Source organism: Oncorhynchus tshawytscha, linkage group LG14, assembly GCF_018296145.1.
Source record: "Oncorhynchus tshawytscha isolate Ot180627B linkage group LG14, Otsh_v2.0, whole genome shotgun sequence".
Classification (NCBI taxonomy): Eukaryota; Metazoa; Chordata; class Actinopteri; order Salmoniformes; family Salmonidae; genus Oncorhynchus; species Oncorhynchus tshawytscha.
Genome location: NC_056442.1, coordinates 17,879,769 through 17,899,945, shown reverse-complemented (window position 1 = coordinate 17,899,945; position 20,177 = coordinate 17,879,769). Strand labels below are relative to the sequence as shown.

The 20,177-nt window shown below is 40.8% G+C and overlaps 1 protein-coding gene across 4 annotated transcripts; it reads left to right on the top strand.

Annotated features, from left to right (window-relative positions):
• Positions 1-7,280: 7,280 nt before the first annotated feature.
• Positions 7,281-19,949, top strand: LOC112266714 (sodium channel subunit beta-3). Of its 4 annotated transcripts, none has more exons than XM_024444433.2 (7): positions 7,281-7,618; positions 8,022-8,116; positions 9,933-10,096; positions 10,340-10,565; positions 16,029-16,167; positions 18,062-18,127; positions 18,778-19,949. In XM_024444433.2, exons 2-6 carry the CDS (start codon positions 8,062-8,064, stop codon positions 18,123-18,125), a joined length of 648 nt encoding a protein of 215 aa, XP_024300201.1. In that variant the 5' UTR covers positions 7,281-7,618; positions 8,022-8,061; the 3' UTR covers positions 18,126-18,127; positions 18,778-19,949. The 4 variants fall into 4 exon arrangements, with proteins under 4 accessions (XP_024300201.1, XP_024300199.1, XP_024300200.1 ...); XM_024444431.2 differs by having other exon boundaries at positions 18,062-18,145; XM_024444432.2 differs by having other exon boundaries at positions 18,062-18,150.
• Positions 19,950-20,177: the final 228 nt, after the last annotated feature.

The following is a 20,177-nucleotide window of genomic DNA, read 5'->3' as shown; positions in this document are numbered from 1 at the left end:
TGATCAAAACAATTTGGTCAGACCAGCTTTGAATAGTGAGTTTCGGCCTATAGGAAGGGAGGAGAAAAAGGGAGTCATGGTCAGATTTGCCGAATGAAGGGTGGGGGAGGGCCTTTTAGGCATCCCGGAAGTTGGAGTAGCAGTGGTCGAGTGTTTTAGCAGTGCGAGTACTACAGTTGTTGTGCTGATGGAACTTCGGCAGCACTTTCCTTAAATTTGCTTTGTTAAAATCCCCAGCTACAATAAATGCGGCCTCACTATATGCGGCCTCAGTTTACATAAAGTCCAGTGAAGTTCTTTGAGGGCCGTCGTTGTATCGGCTTGAGGGGGAATATACACTGCTGTGTCCATAACCGAAGAGAATTCTCTTGGGATGTAATAAGGTCGGCATTTGATTGTGAGGGATTCTAGGTCGGGTGAACAAAATTACTTGAGTTCCTGTATGTCATCACAATCATACCATGAGTAGTTAATCATAAAACATACACCCCCTTCTTCTTCTTCACGGAGAGATTTATTCCTGTTTGCGCGATGAATTGTGAACCCAACTGGCTGTACGGACTTGGATAGTAAATCCCAAGAGAGCAATGTTTCAATCCCTGATGTCTCTCTGGAAGGAAATCCTCACACTCAGCTCTTCAACTTTATTATCCAGAGACTGAACATTATAGAGTAATATACTCGGAAGTGGTGGGTGATGTGCGTACCTCCCGAGTCAGTCTAGAAGTCCACTCTGAGTACCTCTTATCCGCGGACGATGTTCTGGGTCAGCCTCCGGAATCATTTCAATTGCCCTGGGGGTTACGGACAAAGGATCTGATTCAGGAAGGTCGAATATTCCTGGTTGTAATGCTGGTAATACTGGCGAGTTACCGTCGCTCTGATATCCAAAAGTTATTCCCGGCTGTATGTAATAACTCAAAAATATGTCTGGCCTAATAATGTAAGAAATAACATTAAAAAAACTAAATACTGCGAAGTTGCCTAGTGGCTAGAAGCGGTGGCTACCCTCTCTCGGAGCCATTCAACGTCTATTCCACGTTGGTTTCACATAATTCTGTGGAATCAACGTTGATTCAACCAGTGTGTGCCCATTGGGTAGGAACAAATCCATTTGTTTTGTTCTTAGAAAGGAGAATGATAAACAAACCAGTGTGGTTTCTTCTCAGAGCCGAGCTTCTCCTGTGTTAGTCTAAGGGTTTTTCCTTTTCTCTGCCGTGTTCCCGTCATCCGGTCCTTGTGCATCACTGTTGCCATGGTTCCCTTATCTCTGGGATGTGGCAGTGGCAGCCCACCAGGCCTGCCATATTTAGTGTTTCTGAGACACCCAGCCTGCTGGGAACAACACACGGCTTATTCTCCACTGCCATTTTCATTGTTTATGTGTTTTCTTTAGAAATAATATGCCGTGGGATTAGTCATTCAAATGATGATTGCTGCCTACTTGCCTGATGCCATGAATATATCAACCATGTGCTCTGATATTTAAACAGTGACATTTTTTTATGACACACAACATCCATAGAAATAGAATGGCAACATACTCCAAATGAAATTTGTAATCCATGGTAGAAAGCTGAAATCATTAAACCTATGGTATACTTTGAGGTAAGCCTTTCTTATTCCTCCATGCACACATACTGTACATCGGCCACTAGATTAAACACAGTGATCTCATTGTTAGAGTACACTGAATTTTCTAATTTGAGCACTACAAATACACTGTATCTGCTTTATGAAGTTGAATGGAGTTTTAAGATATCTTCACTGGATAAACCTTTGATTTTTTCCCCCCAGATTAAGAACATTGAAGAACAATCGAGAGTTTAAGAGGTCGACGTGCCATAGAGAAATGTAGAAATACTGGTTAGAAGATTTCGGAATAAATATCACAATAGCTTTACTTGAGATGCTGGGTTCAGAATGAACTGTATTTATGCAATGTATGGAATACTCACACACACAGTACCATCCATTACTGTACAAATCTGATTTATCATATTCCATATGTCAATGCCTAACAGTTTGTTAAACAGCGTAGTCTTTCCTAAATAAATGTCTAGGAAGGCAAACATAATTCATACTCAATGTGACTCATGGAGAATAATGGGTATAGTTGATACCATGCCGATCCTTCATAAGTACTTTAGCGCCACGTCTCAAAAGGTACACTATTCCCTATAAGTGTACTACATTTGACCAGGGCCCATAGTGTCCTCTGGTCAAAGGTAGCACACTATATTGGGAATAGGGTGACATTTGAGATGCAACCCAGGCTTCTTTCACACTGGTGTGTGGGTGAACTGGGGGGGGTAGTAGTAATGACTGCTCTCAGAGGTAATGGCAGAGAGAAGCAGTGAAGCAGAATGGAATAAAACATCATTGAAAAACTCATCGCTTTGTGTCAAATGCAGATTAAGTTTTATGTAGATGAAAGGTCATTGCATCATCCTGCTATAAGCACCAAATATGAGCGTGAATCATGGGGATTGTAAGGTTGCATTAGAAGCTCTGTAGGCTGGTTTTTCTTGGTATGCTCAGAATGATGTGTTTTTCAATGGCCTACACATGCCCTAGTTTGATGCCCTACACATACTGTACACACCGATGTCAGAGTATACATTGAATCAAGAGTTAAAGATCTATTCCAGGGTGATCTTTGAGCTCTATCACTGCTGTGTGATCCTTTGGAGATGCCTGAGGGGGTGAAGACAAATATATGTGCTTCACTGATCTGTATTAAATGAGTGGCTATGAGTAAGCACTCTCCTTCCAGATGCTCAACAACATTATAGAACATCTGTGTGGTTGTGGTGGTACATTGGATGTCTGTTGTCATTTTTGTTCATAAGTCTTAAATTATTTGTACCAGAATGACCTTGCACTTGCAACTCATAACATTAACGTTGAATCGCCCTTCAGAGAAATTCCCTCCTGTACATTTTTTGGTGGTAAAAAAGTTAGAATTGGATGTGTTTATAGGGCACCCGATACTGACATTGGTAGTTTTAACATATTGGCCATTTATAATCTCAACTCAGCACAGCCAGAAGAGGACTGGTCATCCCTCAGAGCCTGGTTTCGTCCTAGGTTCCTGCCTTTGTATGGAGTTTTTCCTAGTCACCATGCTTCTACATCTGCATTGCTTGCTGTTTGGGGTTTTAGGCTGGGTTTCTGTATAGCACATTGTGACATCGTGTAAAAAGGGCTCACTGACATCAGAGTTTTTGAATACTTTATACACCAGCTATCTATTTCTCCTCAACTACAAAGCCCACAAAAGTGACCAGTTCATCGGTCATCCTTATTAGTAATATTTTTACTGATTAATTGAATAATGTGGCAAAAACAGGTATACTTTATACTGACATTTATGACCAATTTCCAATATTCCACTTCTCTTTGTCAGCTAGAAAAATGTGGAAATGAATAGGTGGGAATGGATAGTAGCATTAAATGTAGAATATTTGACAAACGTATTTACCGAGCACTTGAATATGTTGATTGATGATATTTAATGGGAACATTTTTATACTAATTTACTGTGGAGTCTCCTTTACCAGACTTTTTTCACATCCTTCAATTCTGTATTTCACCGCTGCTTTTCCTTATTCAGACCTCATACGAGAGCAGCAGATGGGTTCTGGAAACAATTGTTTACAACCCGTCTCCAAAAATCCTCAGTAAAAAAAGTTTCTCAAAAATCCTCCCCCTCTTGAATTCTGCCAATTCAAAATATACTCAACAAAAATATAAACGCAGCATGTAGTGTTGGTATCATGTTTCATGAGCTGAAATAAAATTTGTTTACATCCCTGCTCGTGACCATTTCTCCTTTGCTAAAATAATCCATACACCTGACCGGTGTGGCATATCAAGAAGATATTATTAAACAACATGACCATTACACAGGTGCACCTTGTTCTGGGGGCAACAGCTGCAGCTGTACACAGCCCATCTGTAAATACTAGCCTAGTGGTTAGAGCGTTGGACTAGTAACCAGAAGGTTGCAAGTTCAAACCCCTGAGCTGACAAGGTACAAATCTGTCGTTCTGCCCCCGAACAGGCAGTTAACCCACTGTTCCTAGGCCGTCATTGAAAATGAGAATTTGTTCTTAACTGACTTGCCTGGTAAAATAAAAAAATCCCCATACTGTATTCATTTGCTCTTTTGCACACCAGTATTTCTACTTGCACATCATCTGCACATCTATCACTCCAGTGTTAATTTGCTAAACTGTAATTATTTCACTACTATGGCCTATTTATTGCTTTACCCCCTCACACCATTTGCACACACTGTATATAGACTTTTTCTATTGTGTTATTGACTGTACGTTTGTTTATTCCATGTGTAACTCTGTGTTGTTTGTGTTGCACTGCTTTGCTTTATCTTGGCCAGGTCGCAGTTTCAAATGAGAACTTGTTCTCAACTGGCCTACCTGGATAAATAAAGGTGAAATAAAATAATAAAAAAATTGCAGTTTTGTAAGACAACACAATGCCACAGAGTTTTTAGGGAGCGTGCAAATAGCATGCTGACTGCAGGAATATCCACCAGAGCTGCTGGCAGAGATTTGAATGTTAATTTCTCTACCAAAAGTCACCTGCCATGTCGTTTTAGATAATTTAGTAGTACGTCCAACCGGTCTTACAACCGCAGACCAGGTGTAACCATGCCAGCCCAGGAAATCCACACGACTTCTTCATTCACCTTCTTCTGAGACCAGCCACCTGGACAGCTGATGAAACTGAGGAATATTTCTCTCTGTAATAAAGCCCTTTTGTGGGGGGAAAACTCTGATTGGCCGGGCCTGGCTCCCCAGTGGGTGGGACTATGCCCACCCATGGCTGCGCCCCTCACCAGTCATGTGAAATCTATAGATTAGGGCCTAATGAAGTTATTTCAGTTGACTAATTTCTTTATATGATCTGTAACTCAGTAAAATCATTGAAAATATGCATGCTGTGTTTATATTTCTGTTCAGTATAGTATAACAACACATTTACCCATCTACTTCGGATATCCACAAAAATATACTAGCAAATTACAAGAATATGCAAACAATATAAAGTCAACATGGAAAATCATCGTATGTTGAACAAGAAAAAGTCTTCTTCAGCTCTCCCATCTTAATTCAATGTTGGAAGTAAGACCTATAGTGAACCTTTGTTATTTTATGTGAATTTAATAACTTTTTTGTGAACTGCACAGTAGTCTCCTCCATGTAGCCTAACTCTCATGCACACACACAAAAACAAATGTATTACAGTACACTGAATCTATTATGCTTTGTTTTAATTGATTGAACAAACTTTATTGTACACACACTGTCACGATCGTCTGAAGAAGTGGACCAAAGTGCAGCGTGGTGAGTGTACATTTCTTTATTTATAAAATGTCGCCAACAAAAACAACCAAAACAACCATGAAGCTTATGAGGGCTACAGTGCCACTAACAAAGACAACTTCCCACAATAACAAAAGTGAAAAAGGCTGTCTAAGTATGATTCCCAATCAGAGACAAATATAGACAGCTGTCCCTGATTGCGAACCATACCCAGCCAAAACATAGAAACACAAAACATAGAACTAAGAACATAGAATGCCCAAATCACACCCTGACCAAACCAAAATAGAGACATAAAAAGGCTCTCTAAGGGCAGGGCGTGACACACACACACACATGCTGTACATATACAGTACCAGTTAAAGGTTTGGACACACCTACTCATTCAAGTTTAAAAAATATATATATATTATTTTCTACATTGTATAATAATGATAATGAAGACATCAATACTATGAAATAACACATGGAATCATGTAGTAACCAAAAAAGTGTTAAACAAATCTTAGATTATCTTATATCTTAGATTCTTCAAAGTAGCCACCCTTCACCTTGATGACAGCTTTGCACACACTTTGCATTCTCTCAACCATCTTCACCTACAATGCTTTTCCAACAGTTTTGAAGGAGTTACCACATATGCTGAGCACTTGTCTGCTTTTCCTTCACTCTGCGGTCCAACTTATCCCAAACCATCTCAATTGGGTTAATGTCTGGTGAATGTGGAGGCCAGGTCATCTGATGCAGCACCCCATCACTTACGCAGCCTTACACAGCCTGGGGGTGTGTTTTGGGTCATTGACCTGTTGAAAAACAAATGATTGTCCCACTAAGCGCAAACCAGATGGGATGACATATTGCTGAAAAATGATGTAGTAGCCATGCTGGTTAAGTGTGCCTAAATCACAGACAGTGTCACCAGCAAAACACCCCCACACATCTCCTCCATGCTTCACGGTGGGAACCACACATGCAGAGATCATCCGTTCACCTACTCTGTATCTCACATTTGCACTCATCAGACCAAAGGAGGGATTTCCACCAGTCTAATGTCCATTGCTCATGTTTTTTGGCCCAAGCTTGTATCTTCTTATTATTGGTGTCCTTTAGTAGTGGTTTCTTTTCAGCCATGAACTCTGATTCATGCAGTGTCCGCTGAACAATTGATGTTGACATGTCTGTTACTTGAACTCTGTGAAGAATTTATTTGGGCTGCATTTTCTGAGGCTGGTAACTCTAAAGAACTTATCCTCTGCAGCAGAGGTAACTCTGGATCTTCCTTTCCTGTGGGTGTCCTCATGAGAGACCGTTTCATCATAGCCCTTGATGGTTTTTGCAACTGCACTTGAAGGAACTTTTAAAGTTCTTGACATTTTTCTCATTGATTGAGCTTCATGTCTTAAATTAATGATGGACTGTCATTTCTTTTTGCTTATTTGAGATGTTCTTGACATAATATGGACTTAGCCTTTTACCAAATAGGGCTATCTTCTGTATACCACAACTACCTTGTCACAACACAACTGATTGGCTCAAATTCATTAAGAAGGTAAGAAATTCCACAAATGTACTTTTAACAAGGCACACCTGTGAATTGAAATGCATTCCAGGTAACTACCTCATGAAGCTGGTTGAGAGAATGCCAATAATGTGCAAAGCTGTCATCAAGGAGAAGGGTGGCTACTTTAAAGAATCTCAAATCTCAAATATATATTGATCTGTTTAACACTTTTTTGGTTACAACATTATGTATTATTTCATAGGTTTGATGTCTTCACTATTATTCTACAATGTAGAAAATAGTAAACAATTAAGAAAAACCCTTTGAATGAGGAAGTGTGTACAAACGTTTAACTGGAACTGTACTTCGTATTGTCCATGTGCCTGGGAACAAGAAGATAGGGAGTGAAAATAAATAGGTTGTGACTTTTACGCATGCGCATCGATGGAAACGTTATCGTAGCCCTAAGTGACGACCGTTTATTGCGAAAAACAAAGGCAGTGAACAGCTGAACAGAACGTCATTTTCGGATTGTTCCTCATTTTATGAAGAATCTGACAAAAGAGTATCCTTTTTTGATTAAACCAATTTATTATTCGCTATTCATGTAAAACTTTTTACAATCCATCGTTATTGTATGATTGAGGATTTTTAGACGCTCACCCAAATCCCGCAATAGAAAGTGGCCTCAGCGGAGTGTGGAATCTACAGGTCTCTTTTGGGTTTTATTCATGGTGAAGCTGCGAGGAATATCGAGTGAATGACTGTGAGTTTGAGTATTATTTTTTTTCTCACCACAAATATACTTGAATAATGTGGGATAAGTTTACAAAAAGATAAGTGATAAATCTTAGGCAACAGGCCAGTCAATGATCATATTAAATTAATGTTCTCTTCAGACACTGTCAAATTACCATCATATAGCCTAAAGCAAGATTTTTATTACACTTTGTGAAATCTCTACACAGAATGTGTTATATTTATCGACGACCGATCTCCTGGGTAGCGGTGCGTTGTCCATTGTCCTGAAATTACGCTCTTCAAATAGCCTAATCAAACTAGGGCATTAAACTAACACGCCATAGATATACTGTAGATTAAAATACTGTAGATGAAATATGAGATTATTCGGGGTTTAACGTGCTTTTTCTTTCTTTGATTGTGAACAGGAGAGCGTGTCCAAGACAGCTATCCCAGAGAATACCGAATATGAGAACTCGAACCAGGGTTATATTGCATTCTCTATTACTGTTGGTTTTAGTAGGTAAGTGTTTGCACTTACATTATGTGTTTTGTCTCTCATGGTTGAAAATCACACCTAAATTAGATTTGTGATGCAACGGTTTTTGACATTAATTGACACATCACAATCAAACAAATCCCAACACTTAGGCCTTTATGTTCCATCTACATAACTTTTTTTTTTTTTTTTTTGGGGGCTTTTGGATAAAGTTAAATGAAGGTATAAGCCTATTATCATTACATGTAGAAGCCAACAAACAGGACATTATTTTGGGTAATCAGTCTCTAAAGTAAAATAAAATACAATTTGGTAACACATTTATATAAAATATTCTAAATATTTCATCAACTATTCCAACATTTAAAAACATGAACAAACTAATAGAGGTACTTAAATAGGAAGCATACAGTAGATCATCTTCAACAGTAAGTGAAAGCCTCAAATGAGGTCCGTCAGTGCTGCCATTCAGAAATAAGAAATACATTTGCATAACATTAGGCTGCTGACACATATCATTTAGAGCAGGTTTCTACCTGGTCCTCTTTCCCAATACATTTCTGTGTCACTTTCACTACTGCGACATTCCTGGTTTCCATGTGGCTGCATGGAACTATCAAACTATCATGGTCCAAACACATTAAGACAGTTGTGAAGAGGGCACGACAAAGCCTATTCCCCCTCAGGAGACTGAAAATATTTGACATGGGTCCTCAGATCCTCAAAAGGTTATACAGCTGCACCGTTGAGAGCATCCGTACTGGTTGCATCACTGCCTGGTGTGGAAATCGCTCGGCCTCTGACCGCAAGGCACTACAGAGAGCATAGCCCAGTACATCACCGGGGCCAAGCTTCATGCCATCCAGGACCTCTATACCAGGCGGTGTCAGAGGAATGCCCTAAAAATTGTCAAAGACTCCAGCCACCCTAGTCATGGGCCGTTCTCTCTGCTACCGCACACCAAGTAGTACTGGAGCGCCAGGTCTAGGTCCAAAAGGCTTCTTAACAGATTCTACCCCCAAACCATAAGACTCCAGAACAGCTAATCAAAGGGCTACCTAGACCCCGCTTTTTTTTACGCTGCTGCTACTCTGTTTATTATCTATGTTACTCTGTTTATTATCAATGCATAGTCACTTTAACTCTACCTACATGCACATAATTACTTCAATTACCTCGACTAACTGGTGCCCCCACACATTGACTCTGTACCGGTACCCCCCCCCGGGGCGGCAGGGTAGCCTAGTGGTTAGAGCGTTGGACTAGCAACCGGAAGGTTGCAAGTTCAAATCCCCGAGCTGACAAGGTACAAATCTGTCGTTCTGCCCCTGAACAGGCAGTTAACCCACTGTTCCTAGGCCGTCATAGACAATAAGAATTTGTTCTTAACTGCCTTGCCTAGTTAAATAAATGTATAACTATATAAATAAAGCCTAGCTATCATTATTTTACTGCTGCTGTTTAATTATTTGTTACTGTTAGGTTGATGTTTAATATCATGAGTGTCCTGGAGGCAGACCTGAGTGATTTCCCCTTAGGCTAGCTTCAAAGTCAAAATTGGCTATATTGTAAAAATTAATAAAAAACATTTTGCTTTTCGGTATTAATTTAAGGTTAGGCATTAGGTTTAGCAGTGTGGCTAAGGTTAGGTTTAAAATCTGATTGTATGACTAGTGACCACTCTGCAGAGCTGCCTCCAGAACAACATTCATGATGAAAAATGCAAACCTGCCTCTCAAACACACGCACAAACACACACATGTATGTATCTCTGGGTGATGTGTACTGTACATGCTACCGTGTGGTGCTGGTGTGATGCTCTGTGTGTTACTATCTCCAGTGCAGGTGAGCAGGCCAGTATGTGTGGATGTGCCCTCAGAAACAGAGGCTGTTGTTGGGAACCCCATGAAACTGACCTGCATCTCATGTATGAAGAGGGAGGAGGTCAACGCGGAGACACGCGTGGACTGGTACTACATCCCACCTGACGAAGAACCCATCCCTGTAGGTCTCCTCCATCTAACATCCATTTGCACAAACAAAAACTTCTACATTTTCAGTACAACTATTTCACCTGACAGGACCAGCATTATTTCCTGACCATGTGACCTGACCAGGAATGATTGCCTATAACTTTGTCCTGGTCAGGCTGTATGGTCCACAAATACTTTGAATTATGAGGGAAAAATCTGTCAAAGTTAGCTAACAACGATTAATGTGTGTGTGCTTGCTACGTTGCCCCATCAGATCTACCTGTTTGATGGAAAACCCAGGGACCTGGAGGGGCCTTGGAGGGGTCGCCTTATGTGGAATGGAAGTAAAGACCTGCAGGAACTCTCCATCAGTATCCTCAACGTCACAATGAACGACACGGGCACCTACAAGTGTGTGGTCTTCCGACAGTTTGAGTTTGACTGCTACTCTCCCTCGGTTACCAACAGCCTGATAATCAACCTGGTGGTCAGAGAGGAAGGTAAGAGTACTTCCTGTTCTGTAATTGTACTTCCTGTCATTTCAAGCTCCCTGCTGGAGGCTAAACTATCTGTGGTTTGCAATGTGTGATTTGCGTATTTATATGTGCTTTACCCATAAACCTTCTTCTTGTTACCAATGTATTATTTTGTCTTAGGTGCTATTCGGTATGTTAATCCTATTTACAATTTTCATGAAACTTTTTTAATAGTTGTATTGTATGAGTAATTGTGTGTTTTTGCTCTGTTTTTATTATCAAAGCTCAATTGAAGGCCTCATAGTAAGGGATTGTTTTTTTTCTAACCATCTACTTTGGTTTCCATTTACTGGATGCTAGCTGGATGTTCACCTTACTCATAAATACTATTTAATAGGTATACTTGTATATAATTATTTGCACATTCACTTTACATTACCTCTATCTGCCTATCTATTGTGGACTGCTGGGGGTTCATACAGTGACTTTGGAAAGTATTCAGACCCCTCACATTTTGTTATGTTACAGCTTTATTCTAAAATGTATTAAATGAATACCCTATAATGACAAAGCAAAAACAGGTTTTTAGAAATGTTTGCTAATTTGTAAAACCTAAAAAAAACAGAAGTATAATATGTAAGTATTCAGACTCTTTACTTAGTACTTTGTTGAAGCACCTTTGGCAGCGATTGCAGCCTCGAGTCTTGTTCGGTATGACGCTACAAGCTTGGCACACCTGTATTTTGGGAGTTTCTCCCATTCTTCTCTGCAGATCCTCGTAAGCTTTGTCAGGTTAGATAAGGAATGTAGCTGCACAGCTATTTTCAGGTCTCTCCAGAGATGGTCGATCGGGTTGAAGTCCAGGCTCTGGCTGGGCCACTCAAGGACATTCGGAGACTTGTCCCGAAGCCAATCCTGCGTTGTCTTGGCTGTGTGCTTAGGGTCGTTGTTCTGTTGGAAGATGAACCTTCGCCCCCAGTCTGTGGTCCTGAGCGCTCTGGAGCAGGTTTTCATCTAGGATCTCTCTATATTTTGCCCCGGTCATCTTTCCCTCTATGCTGCCACCAACGTGCTTCACCACAGGGTTGGTGCCAGGTTTCTTCCAGACATGACACTTGCCATTTAAATAATATCTATGTATTTCACCTTTATTTAATTAACCAGGTAGGCCAGTTGAGAACAAGTTCTCATTTACAACTGCGAGCTGGTCAAGATAAAGCAAAGCAGTGCGACAAAAACAACAACACAGAGTGACACATAAACAAACGTACAGTCAATAACACAATATAAAAAATCTATGTACAGTGTGTGCACATGTAGAAGAGTAGGGAGGTAAGGCAATAAATTGGCCATAGAGGAGAAATAGAGGTGAAAATGATAGATGTGCAGATGATGATGTGCAAGTAGAGAAACTGCGGTGCAAAACAGCAAGAAGATTAACAACAATATGGGGATGAGGTAGTTGGGTGTGTTATTTACAGATTGGCTGTGTACAGGTACAGTGATCGGTAAGCTGTTCTGACCGCTGGTGCTTAAAGTTAGAGAGGGAGATATGAGTCTCCAGCTTCAGTGATTTTTACAATTCGTTCCAGTCATTGGCAGCAGAGAACTGGAAGGAAAGGCGGCCAAAGGAAATGTTGGCTTTGGGGATGACCAGTGAAATATACCTGCTGGAGCGAGTGCTACGGATGGGTGTTGCTATGGTGACCAGTGAGCTGAGATAAGGCTGGGCTTTACTTAGCAAAGACATAGATGACCTGGTGCCAGTGGGTTTGGCGGCAAATATTTAGCGAGGGCCAGCCAACGAGAGCATACAGTGGTGGGTAGTATATGGGGCTTTGGTGACAAAACGGATGGTACTGGGATAGACTACATCCAGTTTGCTGAGTAGAGTGTTGGAGGCTATTTTGTAAATGACATCGCCGAAGTCAAGGATCGGTAGGATAGTCAGTTTTACGAGGGTATGTTTGGCAGCATGAATGAAGGAGGCTTTGTTTTGCGAAGTAGGAAGCCGATTCTAGATATAATTTTGGATTGGAGATGCTTAATGTGAGTCTGGAAGGAGAGTTTACAGTCTAACCAGACACCTAGGTATTTGTAGTTGTCCACATATTCTAAGTCAGAACCGTCCAGAGTAGTTATGCTAGTTGGGCGGGCGGGTGTGGGCAGCAATCGGTTGAGGAGCATGCATTTAGTTTTACTAGCATTTAAAAGCAGTTGGAGGCCATGGAAGGAGTGTTGTATGGCATTGAAGCTCGTTTGGAGGTTTGTTAACACAGTGTCCAAAGAAGGACCAGATGTATACAGAATGGTGTTGTCTGCATAGAGGTGGATCAGAGACTCCCCAGCAGCAAGTGCGACATCAATTGATATATACAGAGAAAAGAGTCGGCCCGAGAATTGAACCCTGTGGCGCCCCCATAGAGACTGCCAGAGGTCCGGACAACAGTCCGGACAACAGGCCCTCCAATCTTTGGGGATCTCAGACGATTCAAAAGAGAGGGTGAACAGGCTAGTAATAGGAGTCGCAACAATTTCGTCTGATAATTTTAGAAAGAGATGGTCCAGATTGTCTAGCCCAGCTGATTTGTAGGGATCCAGATTTTGCAGCTCTTTCAGAACATCAGCTGTCTGAACTCTCTATATTCTCTCTGATCTCTCCCGGGCCGGGGCTAGCAGATGGGCCTCCAGCAACGTCGTAACGGAGGGGCCTGTTGAAACCACCTCGGACGATTACGTCGGCAGGCCAGTCATGATGGATCGGCGGTGCTCCGTGTTGGCAGTAAAGGGTCCAGGCCAATTGGCAAAATATGTATTGTAGCCCAAGAATTGGCTGGTGGACCTCTTCGGCTAGCCGGGAGATGGGCCTAGCTCGAGGCTAGCTCAAGGCTAACTGGTGCTTGCTTCGGGACAGAGACGTTAGCCAGGAATAGCCACTCGGATTGCAGCTAGCTAGCTGCGATGATCCGGTGTAAAGGTTCAGAGCTTGTGGTAGGAATCCGGAGATGTGGTAGAGAAAAAGCAGTCCGATATGCTCTGAGTTGATATCGCGCTGTACAGACTGGCAGGTATTGACCGAGCTAAAGCTTGCTTGTATCCGAGTTAGCAGTGAAGAACGCTAGCAGTGGCTAATTGACTACTAGCTAGAAGCTAGTTAGCTGGCCAACCTCTGATGGGGGTTCCGGTTCTAAAGTATAAAAATAGCAGATCCGGGTGAGGCGGGTTGCAGGAGAGTATATTCAGTCCGTAGATGGAAAGTGAGATTAAGATATATAAGAAATATATACGAATAAACTAGGGAAAAAACTATATTTACACAGGACGGGACAAGACAAAACACACGTCCGACTGCTATGCCATCTTGGAACACAAAGAGGCCAAAGTTTCATCAGACCAGAGAATCTTCTTTCTCATGGTCTAACAGTCTTTAGGAGCCTTTTGGGAAACTCCAAGCGGGCTGTCGTGTGCCTTTTACTGAGAAGTGGGTTCAGTCTGGCCACTCTACCATAAAGACCTGATTGGTGGAGTGCTGCAGAGATGGTTGTCCTGCTGGTAAGATTCTTCCATCTCCACAGAGAAACTCTAAAGCTCTGTCAGAGTGACCATCGGGTTCTTGGTCAGAAACCCTGACCAAGGCCCTTCTCCCCCGATTGCTCAGTTTGGCCTCATAGCAAAGGGTCTGAATATTTAAATATATAAGGTATTTCAGTTATTTTGTTATGCAATTGCAATTTAAAAAAAAATGTTAACAGTTTTTTCTTTGTAATTATGGGATATTGTGTGTAGAATCATTTTTGAATTTAATCAATTTTAGAATAAGGCTGTAACGTAACAAAATATGGAATAAGTAAATGGGTCTGAATACTATGTAAGAAAAAGAGAAGAAGAAATGGCATGATTGTTGAATAATACTGGTGGGTTTGCAGTATGACAATTGTTTAACTGAGGGAATTTGACCTATCAATATGTGCTACAATATCTAATGTGTTTTGCATAGAGCTACACTAACTGTCAGCTGGCAATAAATTGCCTGGACTATAGTGGTAGAGAATGTAGTATGCATGGAGGAAACCACTAAAGCATCATGAGAGGACTTTTTGATTATTCCCAATAAGGTTATGTGAAACACTATTCTGTATACTTTACAAATGTGATTATACTAGCAATAATTGGATCTTACCATCTTTATCATTGGACCATTATCCCATCAAATGTATCTTCTCAATATGTACCAACATTTTTTACAAAACGTGTATCTACACACAAAGCATACCTAGAATGATCCAATGAACCATTGCATTTCTGTTCAAAGTTTTGTATCAAGACTGCCCAAATGTGCGTAATTTGTTTATTAATAACTTTTCATGTTCAAAATTATGCACTCTCCTCAAACAATAGCATGGTATTATTTCACTGTAATAGCTACTGTAAATTGTACAGTACAGTTAGATTAACATGACTGTAAGCTTTCTGCCAATATCAGATATGTCTATGTCCTGGGAAATGTTCTTGTTACTTACAACCTCAAACTAATCGCATTAGCCAACATTTGCTCAACCGTATCGTGGAAGTGACACCGATCCCTGAAGAAGTCTGCCTCCTATAATGAATGAGATTGACTTCACCTGGCTAACAGAACTAGCTGTAATGCCCACATATGGGACTGTTTATATATTTTTATTATGAGTGAATGGATAAATCAGAAATAGATTGCTACATACTGAAGCCATTTGAATTAGAATTGCCATTTCATTGCTAGTGGCGACAGGACAGTTATTTATTATGGCTGATATGCTGGGTCTCAAAACATATTGAGAATTTGTTCACCGTCCCATACAAACAAATAGGCCTACATAGTTATCTAACTAACACATAGTTATCTTTACAGCTCTTTGCTTTATTCAGAAATCACATAATTGTAGAACAGTCTGTGCAAGATTTACAGTAAGTCCCTATTAAATAAATGCAGTTTAAATACATTGTCTATTTCTGTTGTCTTGCAGTGGTCCATCCAAACAGATGTGGTGTGGGTTGTGTCATAGAGATGGAAAGAGGGCACACCTATCTTTGCCATTCATCACTTCTGTGACAGCATGGGCAGAACCATTGAGGGCTATATCAATTTCAAAGTAGTCAATGTCTTCTTCTTCTAATTCTATGAGTTTATAGGCGGTTTGTAATCAAACTAAAAAGGTATATACCTACACCTACTGAGTTCGAGTGTGTATAGCCTGAACAGGCATTAAGCTAAAGTTAATAATTTAACTGCCACCTGTTGAGCTTGAATCTTTGCTCAGAAGTATTTGCTGATCCTTTCTGCTGACTTGGATGAAATTCTGTTATCCTTCCTTGACCCATAGGTAGTCCCACCCAGTTGCCTACTTTAAAATGGTGAAAGCCTTTGATGGCGCTGCCAATGCTGAAACCGACTTTGTAGCAAGTGTGCCCTATATCCATCTCTATGGGTTGTGTGTGTCTGTCTGGCAGCCAGTGAGGACACCACTGCCCTGTACTCAGAGATCATGATGTATGTCCTGCTGGTCTTCCTTACCTGCTGGCTCCTGGTGGAGATGGTATACTGCTACAGGAAGATCTCCAAGTCAGAGGAGCAGGCCCAGGACACAGGGTGAGTAGCTCTTAGCCATGTGTCTCATGGCTTTTTATCTCATAGGCTTGTCTTGTATCTCGTAGCTTTGTATCTCGTAGCTTTGTATCTCGTAGCTTTGAATCTTGTAGGCTTGTATCTATTAGCATTAGATCTCATACGCTCATATCTCGCGGTCGTGTCTTGTATCTCGTAGCGTTGTAACTCGTAGTCTCGTATCTTGTAGCCTCGTGTCTCGTAGCCTCATATCATGGCCTCGTCTCCATACTGAATGTACCAAGGCCAACTCTAGTTTCTATCGTTGCTTTGCACCACGTATCTAGATGTAGGCTGTAGGACAATGATAGACAACTAGAGTTGGCTTCAGCACATACAGCATGGATATGATGCTAAGTGTCTCATACTATATGCAGAGTTTAGGCTTTACCAACAGTAAGCATTACTGACAATGTGGCGTAAAATTCCCCTTGCTGACTTTACGACTCCTTCAATAAATTGGGGGTAGTGAATAGTTTACATTTACTGTTAGGCCATGCAGTATCCAATGTATAGGTTGTGCGTTCTGTGAAAGAGTGTAATGGAGGTGTAATTGTCTGAGGGCTCATGCTGTCGGTCAATAGTAGTCGGTCAGCTTTTTCAGTAAGTCTTCTTTCTGCTGAGGTCCCTGGATAGTTTGGAGCGCTCTGCTGACTCCTGTTCTGCCATTTTCAAACAACCAATTTAGTGCTCTGTGGATTTGCAGCCGGATCTGAAATTGACTTGTTCTGTGGCCAAGGCTTCAATATATTTTGGTGCTGTCAGCTCCCAATGATTGGTGATGGTGCTGGGCGGTAGATGGAAGTCGGTACAGTGGATTGTGGGCCATCAAATTTAAACATTACAATAAAGATATTGGGTAATATACCGTGAATGTTTGATTCCAATGACACTTTTCCTGTACCTTACACTGGAAGTACCAGTAGTGCAGGATAGATGTACACAGAACTTACTTGGGAAATTGAGAGAATGTCTGATGGCATCGATTGAGGAAATGGGTTAAAATAATGCACTTCTGAACAAATGAAGAGAGTGTACACTGCTACATTTACATGGCTTGTGTCAGTTGTTCCGAAAATGCTTTTTAAATAGACAACTCTTTGCACTCAGTCTAGAGCCAATGCCTAATGACCCTATGCTCAAGAATACCACAGTAAGTTTAACCACCAGTGGTGTGTTGCAAGGCATGACCTCCGTCCGGTCTAGTGCCGACAGGACTTAGGGCGCTGGTTAAAAAAAAAGAATGCACTGTATAGGGAATAGGGTGCCATTTTGGAGGCAGATGGGCACTGAGCTGTTTGTGCAGATAAACATTAGAGGCGCACTGATGGCAGCCAGCCATAATATACTGTATGTGACTGGCGGTTCAACAGTACAGGATAATGCATCCATTTAAAAGGATCTGTAGCATGCATTACTGATCCTAAATCACATCAATCATGGACTGTTGGCTAGGAGACAGGATGATCCCCCACCAGTTGCAAGTGTGATTTACTGATTTCCTATCCTTTCCCCACTTTCATTTGACCTGCTCCTCTTACTTGAATACTTTTTTCTTGTAGAATAATGGCTAGGAAATAGGCTAACTCATGGGTTGTGGGAATCCTATTAGCAAAGTTGAAAGAAATCGATGTCATGTTTCTTAGTCAGTGTCCAGGCTTATGTTCAGTATGTTCAGTATTGTTGTTGTCATGAATGAATAAACTGTAACATTCCCAGTGGTAAGTTACCCCAATTGTCTAAATTGTTTTGCAATTGTCTCAATTGTTTTCCGTTGACAGGGTTCAATAAGAAAGGCCCAATGAAATGTTCACATTATGGTGCTCCATGGATGCACCACAGGATCTTAGATTTGCCTCTCTTTTGTACCCATCTACAGGACAAACTACCTAGCCATTCCCTCAGAAAATAAAGAGAACCTGGGTGTTCCAGTTACAGAATAAAAGTGATTGTCTCAACACCAGTACGGTATTTTGAATGTGCCTCTCAATCTGATCTCGATCAGAAAATCACTCTCCACTTCAACTCACGAGTCTCTTTCTGCTGCAACCGCATCCCCCATTTTCTTCCGTAAGACATTGCTCACTCACACCATAGTAAGAACATTCCCTTCCTCAGCCACTCATCTCTGTGCTTTATCCCCATTTACCATCAGCTCTTTCTCACTCATAGCACTAGTACTAATGTTAAAAGTCGACCTAATAGTGAAAATAATGAGAGGTGAATACAATAGTTATATAAGAAATCCACTCTCCACGTGAGATTCTTTGGTACTTGATGTAAGTGTCGTTCTCAAAGGGAGAGTGGCCCGATTACAACAGCGAAAGAAATGAGGCCTGTGAACACTTTGAACATGCCCCCTGCTGTGTTCTCAGAACAGTGGATGGAGACGTGTATTCTTAGTATTGCTAAGGGGCTGTGTGAGGCACAGTGGTACTTTCTGAGAGTGGTACTTTCTGGGGTTTTTTAAGTGGAAGAAAGTTTCTCGCAAGTTACTGTTTTACATTTCTGAATCTGTATTAGAATATCTGTTACTGTTGTACCTAATCTGAATATTTCAACACATCAAGCAACTTAGTCTATCCTCTATTTCAGGTACTGACCATTGGTGTATGAAGCAGTTCATAGTCACCTGACGATACAGACTGAACTCTTTGAAGGGAACATTCAGTGAAGATGTCGCAACGCCTCTCAGCAACCAGGAAACCTGCCAAGTGGAGTCCCCTTTGTCTTGGTCTTGTGGTGTGAGCTAGCCAAACACTTGAATGCTCAAGTATACTCTCCCTTCTTATTTCACTCTGAACCACTATGTGCCAGACAGCAGTGATTTGATGATTTAGTAAGTTGTTTATGATATTTGAATGTCCACCCACAGAAACAAAATTGAACCTACTGCTGCAGAGGATCAACCAATGGCTTCAAAGCAAATTACTTATACTTTAAATGTGTGAAATGTTGTTCAAATGGTACACTGCACATCATTGGGTGCACATAAAAGCTTCTGGTACATTATTTTCAGTTCATTTTTACTCTACTGATAGAAAACGACGAGATTATGTTTCAAGGTTTTGCTCTTATACGACCGGAGTCCCGTGTTATCTTTTTTACAGACATTGGATTGCATAGCTTTTCAAGTTTACTTCACTCAAGTTGTTTGGTAAAATGAAATGTTTCATGCACAGTATGACTGTGGTTTATGATATGATATGAACACTGAGTCCTCTCGCTGGTTCTTAGTGTGACTCCAAGGCTCCATTTGGCCTTCTAGGTCATAGGCTCCTCTTTAAGTTCAATTCTCTTCCACCGAGAGAACCTGGCTTGAGAAGATGTTGTGCATTTTGATCTTAGAGAGTGACTAGACGATTTTACAAAAGAAGAAGAAGAAGAAAAAAATGGTCACAGTACAAAGTCACAGTAATTGGTAACAGAGATTCCTATATCTTTTACTCACATCAACAATATGGCTTTTTTTTACTCAGTGTTTTGTGAGATCAAGTTTATTCAATGGCATCTTAAGACATTCAAAACAATGATGCTGCATAATACAACTACTGTACGCACCAATAGCCAAATACTTGATCATTCTAAACCATGCTAAATCATATACTGGCTGGTGAGATTGTTCGTTTTTAATATACAGTAGAATTACTATTGAGACACATATGTGCCTACTTCTATAGGGTATGAATTGTGTACAATCATACTATATACAGTGCATTCAGAAAGTATTCAGAATCCTTCACATTTCCCACATTTTGTTACTCTACAGCCTTAGTCTAAAATGGATTAAATTGTTTTTTTCCCCTCATTTTTGAAAATGTATTACAAATAAAATACTGAAACATCACATTTACATAAGTCTTCAAAGCCTTTACTCAGTAATTTGTTGAAGCACCTTTGGCAGCGATTACATCCTTGAGTCTTCTTGGGTATGATGCTACAAGCTTGGCACACCTGTATTTGGGGAGTTTCTCCCATTCTTCTCTGCAGATCCT

Coding starts and splice junctions, on each gene's coding strand:
- LOC112266714 (XM_024444433.2), top strand. CDS start 8,062: ATGAGAACTCGAACCAGGGTTATATTGCATTCTCTATTACTGTTGGTT. Junction 10,097..10,339: donor CTGACGAAGAACCCATCCCT/GTAGGTCTCCTC, acceptor TTGCCCCATCAG/ATCTACCTGTTTGATGGAAA. Junction 10,566..16,028: donor CCTGGTGGTCAGAGAGGAAG/GTAAGAGTACTT, acceptor TCTGTCTGGCAG/CCAGTGAGGACACCACTGCC.